The sequence below is a fragment of the Triticum aestivum genome, chromosome 1A (assembly GCF_018294505.1).
Source record: "Triticum aestivum cultivar Chinese Spring chromosome 1A, IWGSC CS RefSeq v2.1, whole genome shotgun sequence".
Taxonomy (NCBI): domain Eukaryota; kingdom Viridiplantae; phylum Streptophyta; class Magnoliopsida; order Poales; family Poaceae; genus Triticum; species Triticum aestivum.
The window spans coordinates 243,821,740-243,843,275 of record NC_057794.1 but is presented as its reverse complement, the minus strand read 5'-3'; the positions used below and the strand labels follow the sequence as shown (position 1 = coordinate 243,843,275).

General features: G+C 45.5%; 1 protein-coding gene across 4 annotated transcripts; it reads right to left on the bottom strand.

Moving 5' to 3' along the window:
• Window positions 1-215: 215 nt before the first annotated feature.
• Window positions 216-20,251, bottom strand: LOC123044335 (uncharacterized). 4 transcript variants are annotated; one of them, XM_044467046.1, is made up of 14 exons: window positions 19,874-20,246; window positions 19,341-19,399; window positions 18,064-18,172; window positions 17,333-17,442; window positions 16,466-16,534; window positions 15,661-16,347; window positions 14,186-14,703; window positions 13,970-14,034; window positions 11,198-11,277; window positions 10,298-10,402; window positions 1,813-1,952; window positions 1,604-1,732; window positions 1,271-1,423; window positions 216-991 (listed from the first exon to the last, which is right to left on the bottom strand). In XM_044467046.1, the coding sequence occupies exons 1-14, from the start codon at window positions 20,025-20,027 to the stop codon at window positions 850-852; spliced, it is 2,520 nt and encodes an 839-aa protein (XP_044322981.1). In that variant the 5' UTR covers window positions 20,028-20,246; the 3' UTR covers window positions 216-849. The 4 variants fall into 4 exon arrangements, with proteins under 4 accessions (XP_044322981.1, XP_044322993.1, XP_044323001.1 ...); XM_044467058.1 differs by lacking the exon at window positions 10,298-10,402 and having other exon boundaries at window positions 19,874-20,251; XM_044467066.1 differs by lacking the exon at window positions 19,341-19,399 and having other exon boundaries at window positions 19,874-20,242.
• Between the last annotated feature and the right edge of the window lie 1,285 nt (window positions 20,252-21,536).

The window sequence follows — 21,536 nt, the reverse complement described above, 5'->3', positions numbered from 1 at the left end:
ATCTTAGGTGTTTCATAGGATTTTTTGTTTGTTTTTCATGCAACGTTCCCATAACGTGTCATGCTTGTCAACGTATATATTCCCTTTGTCCCGAATTAATTGTCTTAAATTTGTCTAAATACAAATAGTGTTAGATACATCCATGTCTACACAAATCCAAGACAATTAATTTGGGACAAGCTAACATTACATTATTTGTCTTGAAAATACAAACAAAAATTCAAATTTTATGCTTTCTACTTTTCATTACAACTCTTTAACCAAATACAGGAGCGAAACCAACCCATTGTACTTTTTGCCTACTACCAAACACTAGAATGAAACTGACCCGTTCCACTGGAATGGAACCATTTCATTACAATGCATTTGGTTCGCCAATCAAACACACCCCAAGATCATCCCTGTACTTTGTACACCCCATCTATCAATACAATCAAGCATGAAGTAGAGTTTTACATCCACCGAGAGTGCATGAACCTGGGTAACCTTCCCTACTTGTTTTCCACCTATATCATCCGACTAGCTGTGACACCCAATCGAGTGATCTGCCTAGTTCCTAATCAATGTTTTCCCTGCACCATGCTATCTACAATTATTATGTGATGCAGGTGACAACCAATTTACATGTGTAGTCCCAATATCCCTCAAATAACTGTGCGTTACATCCCAAATTGCAAGGAAGCCATATATATATATACGTGCAAATTTACGGTATAATGAGGCTTGCACATGCATATCCTGCCAGAAAGAATCTGGTATCAAGCTCTTCGCTGTAGTAAGATAAGACCTTTGTCCATGGATCTCTAGTTTACCACCAGAAGGTATGGAGTACAGTTCTCCCGATATTCCTTAGGTCTGACTTGACTCTGTCGTTGGCAAGGTATCTTGCCTTGTCAACTCATAGGTTGTCTCCGGACTATGATTCGTAGTGTTGACACGCATTGAACATAAGAAGAAGAATGAAGATGTGTAGATAGTTATGTGCCACATACTGCAGAGAAAACAATTTTCACCTTAGTTCGTTCATAGTAAGGATAAGAATATACATCAAATGTGCTGGTACAAAAGCAGACTTTCTTCAACTGAGTGCGTTCGCTCTATATTCAAAATGTATTTTTTGTGCTTCAAGATGATATACATCATGCTACAAAATGTGCTCTTGCAAAACTTAGTACTGCCACCAATCCATATTACTCGTCGCAGCTTTAGTACAACTTGTACAAAAAATACATGATGTAGCATTTTCAATACTGAAGAAATGATTCCATACCTGTGCCAAATCCAATAGCTACTATTTGATTCTAGCTTCCAGCTTAAAGCTGCAAAAGATAATGTGATGAAACCAAAAAGTAAATACAGCCAACGGAACCGCTTGTTCAGCATCTCCAGAGTATTCCAGAACAAAGCCGCGAGGTTTGGCCATCTGCAAGAAAGAACAGCAATAGGAAAAATGCATCAGCCAACCAAAGGAAATAATGGAGACGTGATTGCTATAACCTAAACACAACAGTGTTAGCGTGATGTGTGCATGTGAAATTAAGATACAGAGGATACACAAATTAGCTGCTGACATATATTCATGAAACTATGAATGCAAGCACACCTATGGGGCACATTGAGGTTAATTCGCCACGAGCAGCATACAAATCTTCGTGCGGTAGAGAATTCCAATATCCATCCAATAAGCAGGCCAAATGAACCAATAGCAACGACGATACCAATATTGGCAGATCTGAGATGGTAACTATCATACATTGATGCACCCAGTGTCCATGATACTTGATCAAAGAAACTAAGCAGTGACTTCCATACCTGGTGGCACCAGTTGCAGCTAAAATAGCTGTCAGAATAAACACAGCAGTATGCATTGCTCGCTTTGAAGCTTCTTTAATTGTAGCCATATATATGAATGTACCAACAACAGCCATGAATGAAAGCCAGAAGTCCAAAAACTGAAGCAAGACAGTCCAGTGGTCATGGCCAATGATGTATTAGAAGTATTTCAAACAGGAAAAACTTGTTATGCGACACACATTTTTTCGGCTTTAGCTCAAACATCGCAAGAACGTGATTTTGCTGATAAGGCCCACAATTGTGATGGCCGTAAACACTATTAAGAGGTCATGGAGGGTGGGCCAGGGAGATTTTACAGTGTACGGGCTGAACAGAAAAACAGCCAAAGGACATGATTTCACAGGCCAAAGTCCAGACTGGAAACAAATACCATCCAACCAAGACATTGCATTCCCAGTTTTCCTCTACTCTAAATCTACTTAACCCATCTGTACTAGAATACACGGCCTGTTAGAGAACTGCGTAAGTTATGCTTTATGAATATATCAATCATGACATCAAGATTCCCAAAGGGTACTATAAAGGTTAACTCAATAGATGGAGCACATGAGGTCGCATATAATTGTTCTCTGGTGAGAACTTTCTCAACCACTCGTAAGTAGGTTTGTACTGGACTTTCGGCATGTTAAGGTCAGATGGGCATGGGCCCTGTGGCCGGTTGGAAGAACATTTATGCCCATTAAGGATGGCGTGTGATAGAGATGAGTTAGTTTATGGACACCACTAACCAGCGAACGTCAGTTTTCTAAGCAATCCCAGCGAACGCCCTTAGGACCCGCAGATACAGATTGAACGCATGTCAATTACACTGCGCAGCGTGGCAGTTTTTCTATTTTTTGTACCACATGGTAATTTTTGCTTTAGAGCATGGCAAATCCCTTGCAACATCATGGCAATTTTATCTGTTTTCGCATGGCAATTCTGGGCGTTCGCTGGGAAATCTTAAGAATCTGGGGTCAGTTTTTAAGCATTTCTGTGGTTTATTTTTTTTCGAGAAAACGCAAAGGACTCTTTGCGTTTCATTTCATTGGAAAGATGAGAAGATACAATCCTCCTAGGAGGTGGTGGTTACATGGGTTAGCACCCTATCAGTGAACATCCCAGTTAGTGGGAAGGACTACCCTGAGACCCAATGCGCCAGCTTGTGCCCAACATTTGGCTTCGGCCTTAATCCTATCTACGAGTGTGGTAACCGAGGGGCGCGCATTCTCGAAGACGCACTCATTGCGCTGTTTCCAGATCATCCAAGGGACGAGCATGGCGATGGATTGCAGGCCTTTCCGTAACGCATGTGGGGTCTGCCCTTTCGTTCATTGCCACCAGTCCGTGAGGGTGGGCTCATTGCTTGGCGGTTGTGAAGGTATCCTCGCCCAAGCCAGCACGTCGTGCCAGGTTTGCCGCGTAAACGGGCATTCTAGGAGCAGGTGCCACATCAACTCTGGGGCCTGATCACAGAGGAGGCATCGTGGATGGTGCTGCAGGCCGCGACGGGCGAGTCGATCCGCCGTCCAACACCGGTCCCGGCTAGCCAACCAGTGAAAGAAATGGACGCGGCGCGGTGCCCAGCTCTTCCAGGTAAGCTTCCAGGAGGGGCATTTCATGGACCCGTGGAAGGTTGCAGCGTAGCAAGACCGTGCCGAATAGGTGCCACTAGCCGCCCATCTCCAGAGCATTCGGTCAGGCCGGTTTGATAGGCTGATGTGCTGCACGGCTTGCCAAAGTCTGAGATATTGGCCAATCTCATGGATCCCTATCACTCCTTGAATGTCACGAGCCCAAGCGTTGCCCGCTAGGCCTGCGGCCACCGTTCTTGACTTGCGTCGCCGTTTGGGGATGCATTGGTAGAGTGCCGGTGCGAGTTCACGCACGGACTGACCGTTGAGCCATCGGTCATCCCAAAACAGTGCCGTCAGTCCATCGCCAAGCTCCATTGTCGTCGATGCGAAGAACAATGCGCGCTCCTCGCGGGAAAACTGGAGGTCGAGGCCTCGCCATGCGCGCTCGTCGTCCGTGTGGGAGAACCACATCCAGCGCAGGCGCAGCGCGAGGCCAGCACGCTCCAGGTCCTGGACCCTGAGGCCGCCGTACTCGAGCGGGCGGCACACACGTCGCCGGTTGACGTGGCAGTGTCCGCCATTAGCAACAGCGCGCCCAGCCCACAAAAAGCCGCGCTGAACCTTTTCGAGCTGTCTCAAGGTCTTCTTGGGCGGCGCGAACGCGAGCAGTTGATGTATCGGAATCGCGGTGAGCACCGATTTGACCAAAGCCAGCCGCCCGGTTTTGTTCATGAGCCATGCTTTCCATGCGGGGAGCCGAGCAGCCACCGAGTCGACGAGGGGTTGTAGTTGGGCAGCTGAGGGGCGGCGTAGCATGAGCGGGATGCCAAGATAAGTAATGGGCAGCCCCGCTTTCGCACATCCCATCTGATCAATTGTTGCATCCGCCTCGGGGTCGCCATTGAGGGTCACGCGGAGGCCGCTTGCTTCACTGAATAGGGCCAGGATCGCGCGGACGGCCTCCACGTCGCTGTGCGTGGCGTGGCAGAATAGCATCACATCATCGGCGTACAGGGATATGGCCGGAATGTCTCGTCGGGGGTGCAGCCGCTGCAAGATGACGGCGTCGTGGGCGCGGCTGATCAGGCGCCCCAGGATGTCCACGGCGAGCACGAAGAGCTGCGGGGATACGGGGTCGCCCTGGCGCAGCCCGCAGCGATGCCAAACTGGCGGTCCCGGCTCACCATTGATCATGATCCGAGTGCTCGAAGATGATAGCAAGATCGCGAGCCACTCCCTGAAGCGAGGTCCGAATCCGTATTGGCCAAGGGCCTCGAAAAGGAAGGGCCAAGATAGGGAGTCGAAGGCGCGCGTTAGGTCTAGCTTGAGCATCACTCTCGAAGCCCCAAGTTGGTGCAGCAGCTTCATCGATTGCTTGACGAGGACAAAATTGTCGTGCAGGCTCCGCCCCGGGATGAAAGCGTTCTGGTTGCGGCTAACCATGTCTCCTAATCTGGGCGCTAGGCGGAGCGATAGCACCTTCGCGAATATCTTCGCCACAAGGTGAATGAGGCATATTGGCCGGTAGTCACGGAGTTGGCACGCATCTGCTCGCTTTGGGAGTAATGTCAAGAGGGCCTGGTTGAGCTTGCTGAATCCACGACCGCGCAGCTCAAAGAGCTGCTGGAAGACGTCGAAGAAGTCCTGCTTGATGATGCTCCAACAGGCCCGCAAGAATTCCGCGGTAAATCCGTCCGGCCCCGGCGCTTTGCGGGCCGGGAGGCGCTTGACGGCGTCCCAAATCTCCTCCGGGTTGAATGGTGCCTCGAGGTCAGTTAGATCATGGGGTTCGATGATCTGCGATAGATCCAGCATGTGGTTGCGGGCGGCGGAGGAGCCAAGTAGATCGTCAAAGTACGTGAAGGCCGCTTGGGCCATTCCCTCCTGATCAGTGATCGCTTGTCCTTCGACCACAAGGCTGAATATGTGATTCTTCTGTCGGCGGAATGAACATTGCCGGTGGAAGAAGGCTGTGTTAGCATCGCCGTCCTTGAGCGTGGGGATCCGCGCTCGCTGCCTCGCGATCGTGCGCTCGAGAGAAGCCAGCCCCAAGTATGAGATCTTGAGCTGTTTTCGCAGCCAATCTTCCGCGGGGGAGAGCGTGCGGTCTTCCTGGGCTTTGTCAAAACGCGATATGAGCTCGCGGGAGATGGCCATCTTGTCACGAATGCAACCCTTGGACTTGGCGCTCCAACTCGTCAGTGTGCGGGCAGTGCTCTGAAGGCGCAGCATGAGACGCCGGAAAGGGTCCGGGTCGTGCACCGATCCCCAAGCCGCGGCAACCGTGTCGTGGAATCCGTCGAGCCGCAACCAGAAATCCTCGAAGTGGAACCTCCGGGGCGCTACATGTGTGGGCGCGCAATCGAGGAGGAGCGGGCAATGGTCGGACACGACGGAGGCGAGGCATCTCAAGTGGCAGTCACCATGCGCGTCCTCCCAGTCCACGGTGCAAAACACGCGGTCCAGGTGCACCAGGGTGGGCGGAGTTTGCTCGTTGGACCACGTGAATCGTCTTCCATTGAGGTATACCTCCTTGAGCGCGAGGTCGTTGACGAGGCGGCGGAATCTTCCCATCATACGGCGATTTGCCGTTATTCTTGTCTTCATCGCGTAAGATCAAGTTAAAGTCACCGCAGAGCATCCACGGCCCGGGGCAGTCCGCGCGTATATCGCGGATCTCCTGCAGGAAGGCGATCTTTTCCTCGTCCTCTTGGGGGCCGTAAACGACGGACATCCACCACGGCGTGCCACTAGCCGTGGCCACTCTTGTCGTGACGGCGTTTGTGGTGAACAGGGGGGCAGTGATGGACACGACCCTGCTCTTCCACGCGAGCAGGATGCCTCCCCTCGTACCATTCGCTGGGAGGTACGTGTAGTCGTCAAACTCCGAACCGAGGGCATCGAGGACAACGGACGAGCAGATCAAAGCCATTTTAGTTTCTTGTAGGCATACAATAGAGGCTCCGATGGTGTTAAGCAGCGATCTAGCGGCATAGCGCCGGGCACGCGCGTTAAGGCCGCGCACATTCCATATCGTGATCCATGGGTGGACATGATCGACGGGGACGGACATCACGATAGCCCTATGGCGAGCCGGCCATCCGAGCGGTGGCCGTCGCAGCAGCCGCGGTAGAGAAGTCCGCGGGTAGCTCTCGGTCTACCAGGGCGGCGATGGCCGTGAGCACCGAGAGCGGGATGGGCACCGCAAACATGTCATCGTACGCCTTCATCTCGGCGGCAGTGATGAAGGCGTACCTCTCATATCTCCTTTGTAGAAACAGTCCATTGCCTTCATGAAGCCCTCCTTGATGATGTTCCAACATGTTGCATAAAACCTCCCGTAAACCCGTCTGGTCCCGGAGCTTTATCTAGTGGCATGCTCTTGATTACCTTCTCCACTTCGTCAGCCGTAAACGGGTGCTCGAGATGTGTTAAGTCCAGGTGCGGCAGGCCTAGCATATCCAAATTGAGAGTATGGTTCCTAGCATCCGAGGTACCAAATGCCGCACCAAAGTAGGCATCCACTGCCGACGCAACCTCGTCCTGCCCAGCATATAGGTTCCCATTGTGCTTCACAGATCTTATAACATTCTTTCTTTGCATCTGGCTGGTCTGCTGGTGGAAAAGCCAAGTGTTACTGCCCCCCCTCACGCAATTGCAGCAGCCTTGACCTTTGCCTCGTTATCGTCCTCTCCAGGGAACTCAAACCAATGAGCTTCTTTTTCAGGCATTTCCTCAGCTCCCTCTCGGCATCAGTTAGAGCTCTTCCCTCCATGGCGGTGTCAAGTTGCTTTATAACTTCAAGAGCAATAGCTATTTGCAGCTTCACATTCCCGATCCAATGGTCACTCCACCTTTGGAGACTCACCGCAGTGGCTCTTAGCTTGTTTTGCAGCGTAAGATAGTCGTTTGAGGCAGCAGGTGTTGAGCTCCAAGCCAGCTTCACCACATCCATAAATCCTTCTGCTCTAATCCAAAAGGATTTAAATTTGAATCGACTCTTCGTGCTGATGCATACATTCATATCCAGCACCAACGGACAATGGTCCGAGACCGCCGTACCCAAGGCCGAAAGAAAGCTTGCTGGGTACGCCACATCCCATTCATTAGAAACAAACACGTGATCGATCTTTTCCAAAGTGTCGACTCTCCTTCCATTTGACCACGTGTACCTTCTTCCATTTAAATATATCTCCTTTAGCTCTAGGAAGTTTAGTTTTGCGCGAAACCTCCCCAGCATCCTGCGGTTAATCATGACATTGTTCTTGTCCTCCTCACAAGCAATGAGATTGAAGTCCCCGGCCACAAGCCAAGGCCCCACGTGGAGGTCTCGAATATCCACCAAGTCTTGCAGAAACTCCACCTTCTCACTCTCCTCTTGTGGCCCATACACACACGTGAGCCACCAAGGTTGTTCATCATCGGGGCACTTGACTAGCGCCGTTAGCATATGGTTGGTATAATGCGGGTTTGAAAGTTGAGTTATTATGGCATCCCAAGCCACCAAGATCCCACCGCGCGTTCCCAGCGCAGGCAAGTAGAAGAACTTCCCAAACTTAGCACCGAGGCATTGTCGTATAACATTTAGCGATACATCATGTAATTTGGTTTCTTGGAGACACTATGGCCGGACTGGCCGCAGTCACCACCTGGTAAACAGCATTCCGACGGGCAGGCGCATTTAGCCCGCGAACATTCCACACCATCATCCTCAAGGGTTGCGTATTCATTGCAAACTCCTACCATGCCGCCGGTGTGGCCGTTAGCACACTTCCGCCCCCTCGAGAGGCACAGCCGGCGACTCCCAACCGAACATGGCCAACACCGCGGCGATGTGTGCGTCCGAAAGCGGGCAAGAAAACAGATCCACATACATCTTTAGGGCAAGTGCCCTATGCTTGGTAGTTGGACCTTAATTCTTCTCAAATCTCCCTGTTTTGGACCAAGGTCTATAACAGTACCTCACTATAAAATGCTTGTCCTCGATGTTAAACCAATTAATCGCCATGAAAAAGGGTGCTTACTAGCATCAACCAGGAAAAATAATGCTGCGTCACTTCTATTTGTCACGACGGAACTGCCATCATGTTCCTTACTTCCAACTTCATCCATCAGCTTTCAATTTATTAGGATTGCATTAAATATAAAAATTGCGTATCAAAAGGTTTTAGACTTAGTAGAGCTAAAACCGAGTACATGAGGTGCGGTTTTAGTACTACTAGGCACGAAGAGGAGGAGGTTAGCCTTGATGGGCAGGTGGTGCCTCAGAAGGACACCTTTCGATACTTGGGGTCAATGCTGCAGAAGGATGGAGATAACAATGAAGATATGAACCATCGAATCAAAGTCGGATGGATGAAGTGGCGCCTCTGTTTGTAAAGCGTCCCTAAAGCGTCGCTTAAGCGACGCTTAAGCGTTAGAGCGCCCTCCAGGCTCAAAGCGTCCAACTCGCTTTAGACATGTGTCTAAGGCGTCCGCCTTAGACACTAAAGCGTCTGAAGCGCCTGCTTAGGCGTCCTGATTGGCGCTTTAAGGCAGAGAGGACGCCTTAGACTTGCCAGGCAGGGTACAGAGATTCCTGGCAGGGAAACAGGGCTGGGCTCACATTTGAAACAGTTACAGGAGGGGAAAGAAAGAGAGAGAACCAAAACCAGAGCGTGCAAATATCCAGGCTTTCAGCTCTTTCCTCTCTCCTCTGGCAGCAGCTTCCTCAGATCTGCACCAGCCTTTTCTGCTCTGTTGTGTGTTATGCTATGCACAACTCCTCTGCTGTTAGGTGCTACTGCCTCTCTTATAGCAATTGGCTAGTTGCTTACTGCTTAGTGGATGGATCAGAATATATGGGCTCACTGCTGGATTAGAATCAACATATATATGTCTCACTAAATGGTGCTCTATTATACTGCCCATCAGGTTCAGAGTCTGTCTAAAGCGTCGCCTCGCTTTACGCTTTATCGCTTAAGCAGTGAGGCGCCCCCCAAGCGCCTCGCTTCGCTTTACCGCTTTATAAACATAGAGTGGCGCCAAGCTTCTAGCGTTCTCTGTGACAAGAGAGTGCCACAAAAGCTAAAAGGCAGGTTCTACAGAACGGAGATTCAACCCGCAATGTTGTATGGCGCTGAGTGTTGGCCGACTAAAAGGAGACAAGTTCAACAGTTAGATGTCGCGGAGATGCGCATGTCAAGATGGATGTGTGGCCACACAAGGACGGACTGGGTCCAGAATGAAAAATACGAGATAGGGATAGCACCGTTTGAAGAGAAGCTTGTCCAACATCGTCTTAAATGGTTTGGGCATATTCAGCGTAGGCCTCCAGAAGCTCCAGTGCATAACGGACGACTAAAGCGTGTTGATAATGCCAAGGGAGGTCGGGGTAGACCGAACTTGACATGGGAGGAGTCCGTAAGGACTGGAGTATCACCAAAGAACTAGCCATGGACAGGGGTGCGTGGGAACTTGCTATCCATGTGCCAGAACCATGAGTTGGTTGCGAGATCTTATGGGTTTCACCTCTAGCCTACCCCAACTTGTTTGGGACCGAAGGCTTTGTTGTTTTTGTTGTATCGATGTTATTATGATACAGTAGAAGCCTATACGTTAGGATACATCAATGTTATTATGTAAACTAATTAGGTATACATGATTGCACGAGTTCATGCACCGAGGGCCTGCATGCTAAAAATATATATTCATTGGATGCAACTACATGTAAACTTGTAAATTATGCTCGTGTTCCTCTTGGGTCTTTTCCTAAACTGAAGTTGACTGTCAACCAGAAGGTGCAAGGTGGTCTACCTCGTATTAGAATAATAATACACATGGCCATGATACTTGGTCCAATAAATGTCAATGATATGTAAACTAGCAGTATGTGATGAGCATCTTACCTGTAATACACGAAAAGATAGTATGCACCAGGTGCCCACATCACATGAATGGTACAAAGCACTAGAAATTCCACTAGACGTGTAAAGAATCCATTCGGCAAACGCCTAGGTGGCAACGGGAAAAAGGTTACCATGTTACTGAGCAAATTTACTCCGTTTATATAAAAAGAAAACTCAAATTTAGCTTTTTGAATGTGGAGAATATTTTAAAAATATCAAGATATAATAATATGGAACTAGTTTAGGCATGGTTTTGCAGTAAGACAATCTAGCAGCTTATCAGTCATTTCTCATTTGGGACCTACATGTTTCATCCCTCCGAACTCAACACCTGCCATACCGATAGGATCTATTTGAGTTAACAATCATGTTATTCTCCCTAACTCCATAACTTGCAGAATGTTTTGCCTCATAGTTCAACATGAAACTTTATACTTTACTCGTGTAGTCGTGTATATATTCCTATTGGATCATATAAGATGCTTGTTTTGAAAATGAGATGAAGACAACTGACCGCACAAAGGCCTTCATTCAAATCTGACAGGTCTTTCAACAATTTTATGTTCAACCAGAGATAGCACTTCTGTGTAATGACTAATGAACTACAAATAATCCCCAAATGATAAGACAGTTTCCTTACACCAGCTGATAGATGTAAATAAAATAGCAAATTGCATTGAGGATCCATAAAATTGCAAAGTAGATATCTAGGTCATCAAATTTAAGTAAATGGTTTAACGAATGTCCAGAAGTTTTTCCCTATTTTCCAAAAAGGCACATTTTTTGTTGGCTAATCCCCCCTCACTGAAGAAAGGGAAGAACCGTGGACCAGTAGGCAAAATATCATACTTATTGAGGGGTTTTTTTCAGTCCATCATGCTAGTAGAAGCACAAGTATACCTTTTGCCGGAGGGCCCAGAAGGCAGGTAAAATTGCTGCAGCATTTGATGCGATTAGAAAGACAGACTGCCTGATGTGCCCTGCATTCAGATATAACCAATATTATAATTTAATAATTTATTGCATAGATGTAAAATGATGCATCACAACTTGTCAAAAGGGTGATATTCATTGCATAAGGTAACACATTCTCCTTGAAAATAACCTGCAGCCTGCACTGATATGTTAAGAATTTCCAACTGCTGGTTCATTATGCCGGCAACTAGGCACATGCTGGTTCATTATTTCTTGCATTTTGATCCTCAAATGAAGTTTACTTAACACAGTTTATCAACATGCGAGTCCATTGTAGAATCAGATAAAAGAAAATGGATTAGACTTACTGGCCAAGATAATTACAGTCTGAATAGTCAGTGATGCGGAGCATCCTACGACCATCCCCATGGACCTACCTTCGTCTCCCAAGACATCACGCGGACCGATGACACGAGCTCGTGCAAGGGCTACCGAGAACGAGGTTAACTCTCCTTGTTGAACTCCCCTTTGGCCCACTTGAGAGATGGCTACTACCTCAAACGGAGATGCTTTGCGTGCTTAGGTACCAAGAAAGCAACCAAGGAGAAGTTATGGTGCAAGGTGGACATCAAGAGCATGAAGAAAATCTGCCCAGTCCAGAAACCCCGGTACAACCGCCCAACTACCGCCCGGGCGGTACAACCGCTCGACTACCGCCCAACTACCAGTCCAGCTTCTGTGATCGAGCGGTGCAAGGCTGGTACAGCACCGGTTTATCCCCGTAACAGCCATCAGACCGGTACAACCGCTCCAAACACCGGTAAAACCGCTAAGCACCTCCGGAAATACCTCCAGGATCCAGTACAAGAGCTCCAAGCGGTACAACCGCCCCCATGACCGGTACTACCGCCCTGCCTGTGCGCAGCGAAAGGGGTTTCGCCCCATGTATCCCCAACTTACCCCTTGGACTATAAATACTCGTCCCCTAGCTCCGTATTAGGGTTAGCAAAGTAGTAGCTCATTTGAGATAGAGCTTTGCTCTCCACTTGATCCCTTCTCCATCGGAGTTCACGACCTCCACGGAGAAGATCCCCCAAGTGGATTCAAGACCCCTCACGGGAAGACCCCTCAAGACCTCCTCACGGAGAAGAACTTGCTACTTGTATCGTCCTTTGTTGATCGTGGATTGTGTATCTCTTTGTGTTTCGAGGATCTAGCACATGTGTAATCGAATCTTGCTGGTTTGAGTGTTTTCTCTCGTGTTTCCCCTCGTGTTTTCCCTCGTGTTCTCCGTAGGATCCACTCCAATCGTGAAAGATCGGCCCTAGGGTTTCCACCCTACATCAGTCAGCTATACAACTGGACCTTGCGCAATGACTGCGTCGTCAATGGCGCCACACCTGATTGCTCAGCTTTAGTTGACTTGATCCTGTGTGAAGCCAAGCTGTGGATGCTCGCTGGAGCTAAACCAACTCTCCCGTGTTCAGCTCACCCTCTCTACCTCAAGTCTGGTTTTAACAGTTTAGAGGTTTTGGGTTTACTTCTTTCTTTTGCTTCGCCTAGGTTGCCTTTTTGCGTTTTGCTTTTGGTTTCAATTTGTAAACCTTGTGTCATTTTGACGCCTTCTTCTACAAAATGAAACTCAAGACATTTGTGTGCTCGAGAAAAAAAAAACTTTACATCTGGCAAGTTTTCATTTTGTTGCCATCAACTTATGAGTATTCTGTGGACAGCGTTCGGAACTAGAGTGAGGCACATAATAAGAATCTACTCGTTACATCAACCGTTTCTTCATTGGATGATATATTATGGGGCTGTCTGGATGGGAGCCATGAGCTGCCCTTCCAAAATAATGGTCGTTGACCAGACATCGCTGCGCGTTTGGTTGGGCACCAATTATTTGGTATGTCTAGCCCGCCTCACTCCCTCCAGTTCATTTTTTTCCAAATCGTTGGCGCGTCGTGAGCGGAGGATTACTCCACTGATTATTTGGCTTGCCCATAGATTGGCAGGGCTGGCTGTAGCGCAATCCAAACAGCCCCTATATATCCTACCACCCAGTGGTAGTTACCCTCACGTCTCATATACTATCATGTGGTAGTATATACTTATCATTCTAGGTATGTTCATATACTATATCTAAGATTTTTCATAGCGAGCTATATGAAAATACTGCATGTTAATCCATAGTTTTTACTAATATTTCAAAAATACCTTCAGATTTGATGTATAAAATAATATAAATACTACCTAAAAAGTGGTATATATACTACCAAAACATTCTTACATACTACATACTACACGTACATACTCTGGTTTGACAGATTCTACATACAATATACAAAACTCACATGAAGGTAACTGCCACTGGATGGTAGGAAACATTTGGCCTACTTGCTTACATGTACATGTTATTTCAGTAACATTACACTACTAATGTTACTATATGGCTACTTGCTTACTTGTACATGTTATTTTATTGAATGCAAACTTCCTAAGAATCAGTTACCTTAAGAGTGCCCAAACATAGCACATGTTAATGTTTAAATGATCGAAGAATTTCATACGAACATTTGCAACGTTTCTCTTGATAAATATAAAGTGCACTGCCGAGGAAATGAGTCAAAACACTACATCAATAATTGACTACTAACAGTAGTAGCTGATTGAAGTATTGCTCATCATTTATATGGAGAAGAATCTTCTACTGTAAAATCACTGGCACACTGAAATTTCAAAACTAAACACGAGACTTACCATTAGGTGAAACTAATTCATCACTGCAATCGAACCCACCATGATCACGATCACAAGTGCAGAAGCTGTTGAATGAGAAGAAACAAATCTTTAAGAATTATCACAGTAGCTAGAAACAAATACTTTCTTTTGTTGAGTACTGTATCAAACATCATATACAGGGCATACAAATGCAAATGCATCCAAATAGCAGGGGAAACCTTGAGGATTATTTACCTGTAGAATGTTAACCCGCTTTCATCAACTGAAGCATGACAAACACCTTTCTGATTACAATTTCTATGGCATCCCTGAAGAGATATAGACATATATGTCTGAGAATTTGAAGTATAATTTGGATGCTTGACTCCGAAGCACCAAGTTCCCTCCTTGGCATAGAAAATAGATAGATCCATGTCTGAATCCGTGGAATTCTGTAGCGAATAGAATACTGAACCGTTACTGCTGCTTGTCCTGCTTGCGTAATAATCCCAACTATCATTTGATGGTAGACCACCATATTTTGAGTACAGCTCATAATTCAATTCTTTATCTGACTTTAGCTGGACATGAATAAGTGCACCTGCTGAACCTTGGGGAACATCCAAAAAGAAATAAGTCCATGCAAATTGCTCAAAGGATGAGTTGGTTAAGAACTTTTCGAGCGAGAAGTGACTATATTCCAGCAATGCCCCCTCATCAGTAGGAACATAATATGACTCAAAAGGAACAGAAGGATTTCTTTTAGGAACTCTCTGCACGTAAACAATATGTAATTAATAAAGACACCTACTAAGAAGTGAAGTTCATAGAAACAAAGAGTGCACATACCACTCTCAAAAGTCTTAAATTGCAGTAATAACTAAAATTAAGAGATCAATCTAGTGTCCCACCTTGGGTGGCAACATGCTGGCTTTATCTCAACAGGAGACGTTCAGAATTGCAGCACCATAATAAATAAAATCTACTTTGCAAAAAATAAATGCAAGCACATGAGATTATTGGATAACGTCCAGGATGAATATCCAGTACTCCTTGCATTAAAAAATATATGACATTTTCGAATTCAACATTATCTGATATTTGCAAGATTGCACAGCATTAGAGAAAAATATTAGAACCCTGACAATAGCAGTGAGATTCATAACATTGGCTAATCCCACAAATGTTGGTGATAAGTAACTACTTTGCTCTTATTTAGCTTCTCGCACTAATCATTCTGCCTTGATTCATTTATTGCATAATTTTCATGACCAAAAGACAGGAATTACCATGAAAGTAACACATCAGCCTTCACGGCAGTAATTAAACAGATTCTAGGCAAACTAAAAATTTCATTTATTTCAAAGATGCTGTAACAGAAGAGAAAGAGGTAAACCCACTACACTTTTAAAGAAGGTAGGCACCATTATTTAGCTGCCACTACACCGTTAACTGGCCAACACAAAGATCAACCCAGTCTTTGCCACGGCTATGTTTATCTTTCTTGTTAGTTAGGTACAAGGCTAAAAGGGCAGCCCGGTTCACGTCATGCAGCCTTTCCCTACATTTCTGCAAGAGGCTGTTTCCAGGACTCAAACCCATGACCTCATGGTCACAAGGCAACAGCTTTACCGCTGCGCCAAGGCTCCCCTTCAGACATCCAGTTAAAAGATGGAAGTGTATGCACTAAAAATCATACAGAATGCCTCTCTGTCAATTACTCAACCTACCTGTAGCACATATGCTTCCCATGAGCAGTCGGTTCCAGTTTTTCCATTCAGACATCCAGTTACTTGCCAATCAAATGAGAAACAAATTGTATCCAGCATAGGTGCGGTTGTATTTCTCATCTGTGTTTTGTTCAGAATCTCAATTGCGATATACCATCGTCCAATATTTGGCAGCTTTATAACCAAGGGAGCACTGCTAATATCACCTGAATAATCGTGCAAATCTCTCTGAGGTAAGGCATTGCAGCGCAGATAACAGATTAAGGATGCACTTTGGGATAATCTAAAATTTGCAGCTGTAATTTCAAATTGCAGTGCTTGGTTGACTATATCCAAGAAGTAAAACTTTATATCGCCTTGCCTGAGGCATAGTGAGTCATTTGAAATGGCACAAGTGATCAAATTCTCCACTCCCACTACGCTAGTACCATTGGACTCGAGTTGATGTCCTATTGGATGGTTCGACCTTGATAAGAAGCTGGTACGTCTAGTATTTTCTTTAGTTTTCAATATTTTCCGGGTGTTGATAGTCAGACCTAGAAGATCTCTTGAGTTGTTATATCTTGAAAACTGAGAACAACCAATAGTTTCAATAGTTTGGTTGCAGTAGGGTCCCCATAGTGCTGAAGTAGGACATCCTTCTACCGTAATGCTAGTGCTCACTGATAGTGCTCTCCCTCGGCTAATCTGAAAAGGTATAATTATCAAGATTCAAGTTGTGTATTACGTAATTATGCCACATGGCGGAATTATAAAGTTAATAATTATGCAGCACAGGGCATGCCCTAATCTGGACTGAGCGTACCATCTTTGATTGTGTGCGAGCAGGTCCAAGGCCATTAAAGTAACCAATGTACCAAATCCCTGGCAATATCTGCACATACCGAAGGCCAGTACATTAGAAGTCCACATAATTTCTTGGTGTATAGCTAATACATCAGAAGATAACGTAAATCCCTTGCACTTAAGATTAGGATACTCGGTGCTACACCAGCTTAAGCCTATTGCTGAATAATGTGCAAGTAACGCCAAAGGAGCAACCCATGCTAAGGTTAAACCTTTTGGGCAAAGCAAGGATAGAAACCAAAAGTTAAGGTGTATTTGGACCCTGCAGTGTTACACGAGATTACAGATTACCGGTCCATGGTATTAAGCTTCATGCACCAAGCAGTTCAGTCAAAAGCTTAAGCCATTAGGGAAAGGTGAGCATACTTCGACATCCCCCCTCAGGTGGAGGCTCCACATGCCTATGCTGTGGACTTGACGGGGGCTGCAATTTATGATCTTAAATTTGCACAAACTAGGTCTCAAAGTCAGAGGACCTAATGGTTCTAATATGTCATATGTCATAATGAGCCAGATGCACCAAGCAGGTAAAAAGCTTTAATCTGTTTTGGTTTCTATCTTCAACAAATGGAAGCGTGCAAGAAACTATCTACATTCCTATTTAAGATTATGTTCTACATTGAGTAATCATACTAGACTCAGTTCTAGTTCCCCAACAGACTACCAGTGTGTCTAGGAGGTGAATATTTCTAGAAAATAAAGCAATTTTGAGAATTTTTCATACAATGCTAATGGTAGCATTGCTGCAGTTGTTGTGCTACTACAAACAAGGGCCTACAACATATTGCTTTGCAAGTCAGACTGTCAGAGCATCAGGATAATTAACCTGGCCATTTGTTAACACTATCGTTGTGTTCTTCTGAAATGGTATGCACTGAGCCAGATTTGATTGGTTATTCGTATTGCCAAAAGATCCAACAGCAAGAAAGTTTGATACTGCAATAAAGAACCTTCCTGTCAAAATTAGTTTAATCAGAAAGTTAAGTAAACACGAAATATTATGCTAGGATCAAAGAACATATAAAGCTAACTTGCTAGAAGAATGCTTACAAATCAGTGTCTTTTTGACAAATATACTCCTCATCTAGAAGAAACAAGTGGCATGCTACTGTTTCAGAAAAGCTACAGACTAGATAGCAGCACAAATATGCTCCTCTTATTCTTTTTCCCCGAGAAAAATGGCAGCACAGGATATAGCTATCCAGATGGAAGAAAAATACACACCACTTTATTAGCATCTTAGCTACTTCAGCCTTCGCCTTTCATAACTGCAGTATCTTGAAATTTTTATCTATCTGTTACATCATTGTTTTAATTTTCTCACTCATTGCAATAAATTCGTGATGGACTTTCAAGCAAAATAATAGCATCAAAATATGATTGGCTTCACAATAGTTTAGTACAAGTTAGATCTCTTTCAGTTTGAAGACTATGGTCATGAACCGTATATAGCACATCTTTAACTAGTTCACCGCAATTGTGTAGGTATACAAGATTGTTAAAATAGATAAAGTAGTAAAGTATGTCATCACATGAGAAAATGTATATGGCACTCACATAAATTGTCCAAATAATAATCAGATGTATCAGGAATAGGAGGGTTGGCAATCATCAAACAGATGATAGCAAGATCACTTTTCGGAAGATCTTTTAAGTGCTCCCTGGGCTGCATTATTTAAAGAAACATTGCATAAGCTGTGCATAAGTCGGTTTGCACCTATGCTCAAAAATAGGGAATAAACAAGTAATGCTGTTAAAATTTAAAAGGTTCAAAAAACAGAATCTTTCAGCTCACAATGTCATGCATGAATGCATCACTACCTAGCTTTATTTGAAGCATATAAGTGTTTTTGTTTCATTCGATCACCACCGCAAATACAAAACATCCAGCTACAGTGTTTTTCTACCATTCAGGTTCTACTAACTATCAAATGTAAAACTAAACCAAACCAGTAATTATTTTATGGAAAACTGTAGGACCTATCTGAAATTGATGTAATATTTGTGTGTCCATTGGTATTTCGTACAAATTTGAACTAAATACCGATGCGGCGATGCCCACACAAATATTACGTCCATTCCAGACAGGCAAGTATGGAAGACTCCGGCGGTGTATAAATATTTAATGGTGTACAAAATATTTACGATGCCATACAGGGAAGGGGGGGGGGCTGTAAAAAACATATCGATCACCCTTCCATCATCTCATTGTCTTGAGAGCATGATATAAAAAAAATTGGACTATGTACAAATTGTAGATGGACACTTAAGGCATCTTTTGATTATAGAAATTTTGGAGGATTGGAATGGTGTAGGAAATTTTAATTTAGAACAAAGGAATGAGCATGCAGGAATCCAGTGAAATACCTACAGAATGGCTCAATCCATGATTTTAACTCGAACATAGACCTCATGGAAAGAATTTTACGTCTAGCATATTTGTAAATTTATGTGTTTGCGTTTCTGCAGCATTCAACAAGCCATTATATCTTCTTCTTTTTTTTAGACAAACAAGCCATTATATCTCAATCCTATGTTATTCATATCTCTGCATTCCAAAGGCCTTTATACATAAGCGGTCTCAACATCTTGAAATACGTATGTATAACGTAAACTAGGACGAGCATGAAAAGAACATAATGTCTTGATTGTTCAGCTAGTATTGCTGTCTGCTAGTGATGAAGCACTTTTTAAGTCACCAACATTGCCACTCCACTCTGAGAAGACAAGCCAGCATAGCTCACCCCCACATAAACAAATTACAGTACTATTTTTGTGAGAAAAACAAGTACAGTAATATAACTCACAGAAGAAGACCAGAGTCTTTCACTTACAATATCTCTGTCGGTTGCAAAGTTCATGGTGATAGAAGAAAATGATGCCGGCAAGTCAACTGCTAGTAAGGAAAGCAAAGATAAAAAAACTCAAACCACGTGGGACAAATTCAGGCATAGTTACTAGATACATGAGTCAAAACAAATACAAATTATATGCGTCAATTGTTCCTCAATGGGAAAGAAATACATATTTAACAAGCAAACACTCAGTGGAGCAGGCAAAGTAAAACCAGAGGCATAGGCATTGGATTTCGAAATTCAAGTAACCCAAACACGGGGCACGTTCAGAAAGAATCCACAACATGTGGTGGCAAATGAAAATTCTCCCAGCCCAAGGATCGGGGCGCGAGGAAATGGTAAACCACATAGAATCTGGTATCAAACGAGCATTTAATCTCCGGAGAAGATAAAACGAAGAAGAGAGGCCGCGACACAGATCGGTCACACTATTTTAATACAGTAAATATACTACTGGTTTGGTTTAAATAACTTAAACCCAAGCAGGCAGCAGCAGCGACTCGATCTCTCACCGCGGAGGTAGGTCCAGTCGTAGGGCCTGAGCGAGAGCTTGGGCTGGCCGTAGCTGGTCAGCACCACCGGCTGCGCGGCGCAACCCCGGGGACCCGCCGCCAACCCCACGACGCCCAGCGTCACCAGCGCCGCCGCCCACCACGGCGCCGCCATGGGAGTGGGACGGCGCACTGCACGCGACCAGACCCGCCAAGTCCACAACTTACCTGGCACCACAGCACAGTGCACAACGCAAGGCTTGAACCCTACGAGCTCTAAACCCTCGCGACTGCTGCGGAGATCGGGGGACTGGAGGAAGAAGAGATGAGAGGAGGAGAGGGTTGGGCTTTCAGTGTCTAGTATTTTTTTCCACAAGGCCTTTATTCTTCTTGTACCGCTACCGCGTGGGGAAAAGGAGGCGGGGGGAAAGCGACGGCGAGCAGTGGCACACAGCACTAGTCTTGGTCGCGCTAGTTTATACGGATCTACTCCCTAGGCGGATGTTGGTGACCCCCAAAACCCGGTGTTATGGCGGTAATCGGCTCCGTTGTGGTGGTTAGAGCCGTGCGATTGTCCGCGGTTGAATTTGGCGGGTTCAGGCCCGAATCAACGGAGTAAATTGCAAAAAAACACCACATTTAAAGTTGAAGCATTCAATTGCCACCACATTTGTTACGCGTACCAAAAATCCATCATTTGACTTGTAAATTTTCTCAATAAAAACAAATGACCGGTTTGCCGCAATTAACACGATTTCTGACTAGGCTGGCCCACCCGTCAGGTGCCACGTGGGCGAGGCCAGACGGCGAGTGGGTTGACGGCCGTTAGGGCACGCGCGTGGTCAAAGCGCTCGCGGCTCTGACTGCTTGGCCCATTCTCCCCTCTTTCCCCGTCACTCTCTCTGTCCTACGATGGCGGCGGCGGCTAAACCTAGCGGCGGCGGCGGCGGCGAGTCAGCAGGCGGCGGAGGGACTGGAGGCGATGGTGATGGGTTCTCAGAGGTGGACAACTGGTTCGGAAGCAGTAGCTTGCCGACGCAGCGGGCTCCTTCACCGAAGCGATCCCCTTTGGCCCCCTCGCCACCGGAGTGGGTCATTGAGCGTCGTGCGGTGGCGGCCCTAGCACGCAAGATCAGGGCTTCAGGCGTTGGAGAAGGCCATCAGTGGGCTTCAGGGTTCGGTGGCGTGTGGTAAGATTTCTTCCCCCTCCACCCCTCTCTTCATTGGATACACTGGAAATTTTAGGGTTGTTAGATTGCATATAAACCTATCATGCTACAGTAGGGCTGTTAGATTTTAGGAAATTTTAGGGTTGTTAGATTTTAGGAGATTTTAGGGCAGTTTGATTTTAGTGCTTTATTTACTGAAGATTATTGTTTGTTTACTCAAGTGTTGTAGCTGATATAGTTAATATCTTTTCTGTATAACATGTTTCAGTAGGAAATATAGCTCTGGGTTTATAGGTTTATGCATGAATGCTTTGTTTACTCCTTATTGACAGTGAAGATAGTGCACTAATGGTCTCTTGTCTGAATATCTTGTCTGAATAACATGTTACATTATTAAAACAGAATCAATCAAGCACTAATTCTCCTCAATTTTATGTAGTTTGGATGATGAGATATGGGAAATAAGGTACCATTTTCAAGGGAGAGACAACTTGGAGAGGACCATTTCTTTGTCA